This window comes from Chinchilla lanigera, unplaced genomic scaffold (genome assembly GCF_000276665.1).
Source record: "Chinchilla lanigera isolate Chin_1 unplaced genomic scaffold, ChiLan1.0 scaffold00158, whole genome shotgun sequence".
NCBI lineage: Eukaryota > Metazoa > Chordata > Mammalia > Rodentia > Chinchillidae > Chinchilla > Chinchilla lanigera.
In genome coordinates, this window is record NW_004955559.1 from 805,451 (window position 1) to 811,266 (window position 5,816).

The 5,816-nt window shown below is 50.6% G+C and overlaps 1 protein-coding gene across 1 annotated transcript in view; it reads right to left on the minus strand.

The window, feature by feature from the left end:
- Positions 1-5,816, minus strand: part of Myh14 (myosin, heavy chain 14, non-muscle) — a gene marked incomplete in the record, with an annotated part of 59,628 nt that overhangs the window by 8,996 nt on the left and 44,816 nt on the right. The window contains 3 exon segments of the mRNA XM_013509048.1: positions 11-172; positions 914-1,126; positions 3,362-3,574. Coding sequence (XP_013364502.1) covers positions 11-172; positions 914-1,126; positions 3,362-3,574 — 588 coding nt within the window.

Consider the following 5,816-nt stretch of genomic DNA (forward strand, 5'->3'; position numbering starts at 1 on the left):
CCCGCCTCACCTGCATCTTGCGCAGCTGCTTCACCGCCTCCTCCCTGCCCTGCCCCGCGGCCGCCGTCTGTGCCTTCAGCTCCTCCAGCTCCGCCTCCAGCTTCTTGCGGGCGGCCACGGCCAGGGCGCGCTGCTTCCGCTCCTCGTCGCGCTCCACCTCGGCATCCCGCAGCTTCGGGCAGAGCAGGGGCCGGCAGGGTTAGGCGCTGACTCTCCTGCCTCTCACGGGTCTCTGTCCTGAGGGCCCGGCTCTCCCTTCTCACCCGTGCCTCCTCCTGCTAGGCCTCTGTCTTTCCCCTCCAGCCCATTCCCACACAGCTCCAGGAGGGTCTCTGTACATCGGGGGCTCACAGCCTTCCCTGGCTCCCCAGTGCTCCCAGCGCTGGATCAAAGGGGCAGTACAGACCCTGGGGCCTTGGATCACCCAATCGCCCTCCTAACTTCTAGCACAACCCCACACTGAGACTGCTGCTTACACAACCTCAGTGGGATCTTTCTGGCACTCAGAGCTGCCCAGGCTGGGCAATTTAGTAAATTACTAACTTGAGATCGTCCTGCCTCAGCCTTCTGGAATAGACCCAAGGTTCACGATACACAGTACATGTGTTCTGTGATTCCCTAGCAACCAGCACTGTCCCTTGCAGACCGTGTTATGTTACTGAGGTTGGCACCCGGAAGGGAGGAGCTGGGTGGCCCGAGGAGTTGCTGGACGCCGGCTGGGCTGGGGGTAAGTGCGGGTGGTGCGGAGGCTGTGCGTGAGCGGATGCGTGGGTAAGGGGCTTTGGTGTGTGGGGGGTGACGACCATCCACTGGCCAGCGGGAGGGACTCTGCTGGACTCAGCCGGCAGGGGGCGTCCACACCTGGGCGCCCCGGCCCGACCAGGCCATGTTCTGCAGCCTCCTGCCAACGTACCTGCTTGGCCAGCTGCCTCCGCCGCTCCTCGCCCGCCTCGTCACGGCCCTGCAGGTCGCGCTCGTGCTGTGCCTTCAGAGCCTGCACGGTCACCTCGAGGCGCAGCTTGGCGTCCTCGGCCGCGGTCAGCTCATCCTCCAGTTCTGTCACCTGTGCTCGAAGGTCGTTGGCTGCCTGATCTGCCACCCTGCGGGCTCGTTCCAGCTCGTGCACCTGGAGGGAATCGAGTGTGAGCAGGGGTCCCTGGGCCACCGAGGGAGGGCACGGAGGGATCCCGGCAGCGGCAGCGCAGGGCAGGCTCCGATGGGGGGCGGGGCGGAACTAACCGTTCCTCCAGGTCTCATTCGAAATCATCCTAAAACTTTTTACCAACAGCCTGTTCACGAACCCTCTTTTAAAGCGACAGCATGGCCCAAGTGGAAAATTCCACACATGACTTTAATTGAAGGGTTATAGTTAAAATGCAAGGGCACTAGAAATACTGCATGCGTTCATCTTCGGCTATCTGCATAAGGTGCATATATAATGAACTTTGTATTTAGATCTCAGTCCCACACCAAGATATATCATGATGTGTCAGCAAATTTCTGAAGTCCAAAAAAATCTGAGCTCTGAAGCCATGCGGTCCCAAGCCTTTCAGGCAGGGTGAAGCTCTTGGGCCAGTTTTGGTGTTACACCAGCCCTCGCTCGTGCTGGGTTATTTCCTAGAGTTTTGTGATTCGGGGGTGTGAGCTCGGTTCCCTGGAGCTTCATCTTGGAAATCCCACGTGGGAATGGGTTGAAGTCTTGTAACTCCCGTGTTGGTTTTTTCAGACTCACTCTTCTGGGGTTCAGCAGCTCTACCTCTATTCTGTTTCTCAGTTGAGGGGTTCCTAGAGCTTTCAAGGTGTAAATTAAAATCTCAAGTGCTCAGTAAAGTCTCAGGGACCCCCACGCACCTCTCCATAGTTGGCACCTCCTGGAGAAGTTACCACTGACCTTCAAGGCCTCTCCCTGACCCATGCACCCGGCACGGAGCCCCCCTCCAAACAAGCCCGTGACACCCATCATGCGATGTTTGCGTTTGTGTCTCTGGTGCTGGACCGTGAGTGGGGCCTGCACCTACAGATCACCGTAGCTCAAGTGGCCCTCACGAAGATTCTGGTCCGCAGCAGTGACCATTTTCAGGCCCGGAAGAGGCCCACCTGCCCATTAGTTTTGTTCACTTGGAGGGATCATACTTCCTCTTCTCTCCTACAATGGCCTTTGGAATCACTAGAGATACTTGTGTGGTTTTCCCAAAGGACAGACCTCAGCTAGCAGGGTTGCACGTCAGGGGAGTGAGGTCCTCTCCAAGCCTGGCTGAAAGCCCAACTGGATCAACTCAAACGCGCGGGGAGATAAAGCCGCTTCCTCCCTGCCCCGTGAGCACACTGTAGGGAATGAAGGAACAGCCTGCTGGGAGCTGCCTGCCCGGGCTCATCAGTGAGGTGGCCCGTGTGCTGGGACCTGGCCTCTCCACAAAGGTACTGGGAAGATGAATGCGGGAAAGGTTGCAGTGGATGGTCTTGACCCTTCAGAAGGCTGGGGCAGGAGCTGTGGGAGAGGCCTGGGACCCCCTACAGGCTGCGGAAGGAGGCAGCTTCAGACAATAGACTTTTTTTGTTTGTTTTGATATAAGATCTTGCTATGTAACCCAGGCTGGCCTTGAACTCACAGAGACCCTCCTGTCTCAGCCTCCTGAGTGCTGGGATTATTGGCGTATACCACCTTGCCTGGCAAGACAATAGAATTATGCTACCCAGGTTATTCACAGAGTATGTTTAGGATGATTCTGAATGAGACACATGTGCTCAGTAATGTCGAATGAAGGAATAAATGAATAAATGGATGAAAGACTCGGTACTGGGCTCATTGCCGCCTCCTCCTCCCCTTCTGTGAGGGAAGATAGAAGCCTGGCGGGGTGGCCAGGCGGGCCATGTTTCGTATGTATGTGTGCATGTGTGTGCAGGCATGTCCACGTAGCTGCATGCCTGTCTGGGGTGGTTCCCAGGCCGTGTGTTGTGACAAATTCTCTCCATGTTCTCGCTTCCTCTGAGCGTTCACACGTATGTGCAGTGAGGCATTTTCTTCATGCTCTGTGCACGTGTGAACATGTGTTTGGTGGAGAGTCTCCTCATGCTCCATGTGCATGGCTGTGGAGACGTATGCCCTGCAAGGGCTCTCACGTTCTGTGTGTGGCCCTGCATGTCTGGCGGAGGGTTCTCCCTGCAGCGGACATGTGCGTGAAGGCCTGTGTCTGGTGAGGAGTGTTCCTCTTGCACCGTGTGTGTGTGAACGCGTGACTTGGATGGCTGGATCTTTTCACATTCTTGTGTAGAGTGTGTGTGTGTGTGTGTGTGTGTGTGTGTGTGTGTCTCTGCGTCAAGGTGCCCACATGGGTGTCCCAGGGGTTTGATCCCTGCTCACACTCTTGCCGACGTCGTCCTTGCTGCTCAGGAGTGCCTCCAGCTCGGCCCGCAGTGCCCGGTTCTGGCGCTCCAGCTCCTCCCGGGCCTCTTGCTCCTCTTCCAGGGCGCGTGTCAATGACAGGGCCCGAGCCTCGCGCTCCCGGCCCTCAGCTTCCACCCGCTCACGTTCCTCGACTGCCCGGAGCACGGCTGCCTTCTCCTCAGCCAGAAGCTTTTATGAAGGAAGACAGAGTAGGGGAGACAGATTAGCTGAAAGGAGCATATTATGGGCCAGGGAAGAAGAAGCAGTCAGGGGAAAGAGACCGACACAGAGACTGAGGCACAAGGGGGATTAAAGTTGTAGCCACCTCCCTCACCAGCTCAACTCCACATGCCCCAAAGTGTTTCTTTCTTCTGGGACAGTGGTAGGAAAAATATATATTTTTTTTGTTTTTGTTTTTGTCTCTTTTTTTGAGACAGGGTCTTGCTCTGCAGTTCAGGCTAGCCTTGAGCTCACTTTGTGGCCCAGGCTGGTCTCAAACTCGCAAGGATCCTCCTGCCTCAGCCTCCCGAGTGCTGAGATTAGAGGTGTGCGCCACCATGCCCGGCAAAAAATATATATGTATATTTAAAAAATATACTTCAACCTTTACTGTCTTCTTTTTTGCAGGGAGGATATGAGGAAATGAACTCAGGATCTCATGCTTGCCAGGCAGGCGCTGTGCCACTGAGCTATATCCCTGGCCCCTACTGTCTTCTTTAAAGGACACAATAACTGGCAAGCAGTTAAACTTATAAGACATGCCGAGAAGGAAGACAACAGGATGTAGAGTCAAGAGAAAAACCAGTCCATAAAAACAGACCCACAGATGACCTCTATATTTGAATGATCTTCAAGGACTTCAACTATGATGAGCAAATGTCAGAACAGGATGGATATAATGGGAGAAGAAGTTATTATTCAGGAGGACTTGAAACTGTAAAATAGAATCATATCAAAATGCCTGATAGACCTGGTATCTGAATGTGGTATCTGAAATAAAAGAAGTCACTGGATAGAGATAAGGGCAGACTGGAGACAGAACAATCAGCGGTCTTAATAGGCCAAGAGAAATTATCCAAATAGAACAAAGAAAGAAAAAAATATTGTAGACCAGTGTGGTAACATATGCCTGTAATCCCAGCACTTGGGGGGCTGAGGCAGGAGGATCACCGTGAGTTCAAGGCAAGCTTGAACTGCATGGCAAAACTGTCTCAAAAACCAAACAAAACAAAAACTGGGGGGAAAAAAAGATGGTGTAAATTTAACATAGCTTTAATAACCTTCAAGAGGGCATGAAGCAATCAAACCTACATATATTTGGAGTTCCAGAAGAAAGATAAAGGAAGGATAAAGAAAGACATATCTGTCCTTATTCAGGGAAAATATGAAAAAATCCAATGAAATCTACTTAAAAATCTACTTGCACTATAAGTGAATTTGGCTAAACTGCAGTATGTAAATGTACAAATGCCAACTGTATTTCTACATACTAGCAATCACAAACTAAAATAAGAATGATAGCATTTAAAACAGCATTGAAACTATGAAATGTAGACTAAATCTGACAGAGGATGGGAAAGATACAAAACATTTCTGAGATAAAGAAGATCTAAGCTGGGTATGTTGGGACACACTTGTAATCCCAACACTCTGGGAGGCTAAGGCAAAAGGAATGCAAGTTTGAGCCCAAGCTGGGCAACTTTGTGAGACATAGTCTCAAAAAAATAAAAATGAACTTTTAAAAAAGGGCTGAGAATGTAGCCCAGGGCAAAGGCCCTGGATTCAATTCCTAGTACTGCTGAAAAAAGTTAGTTTGGAATCATGAAAGCATCACATATAAAAATTAAGATGGATCATAGAGCTAAGTATAAACCCAAACCTGGAAAACTTCTACAAAGAGGCAGAAGAGAAAACCTTTGTAGCCTTGATGTAGGCAATGATCTCATATATACAATACCAAAAGGTAAACTATGGATAAATTAGACTTCATTAAAATTAAAGCCAGGCATGGTGGCGCACGCCTGTAATCCCAGCACTTGGGCGGCTGAGGCAGGAGGACTGTCGTGAGTTCGAGACCAGCCTGAGCTACAAAGTGAGCTCAAGGCCAACCTGACCTGCATAGCGAGACCCTGTCTGAAAAAAGACAATAAATAAATAAATAAATAAAATTTAAAACTTCTGCTCTCTAAAAATCTTATCAAGAGAATGAAAAAGTAAGACATAGACTGGCCAAATATGTTGGGAAAACATATATCTGACAAAGAACTTTTATTATAACATATAGGAAACTCTCAGAATTCAACAATAAGAAAGTAACAATCTGATTTAAAAACAAATGTTGAAAGATTTGAAGAGAAATTTCACCTAAAAAGATATATGGAGCTGGGCATGGTGGCACACGCCTGTAATGCCAGCACTTGGGAGGCTGAAG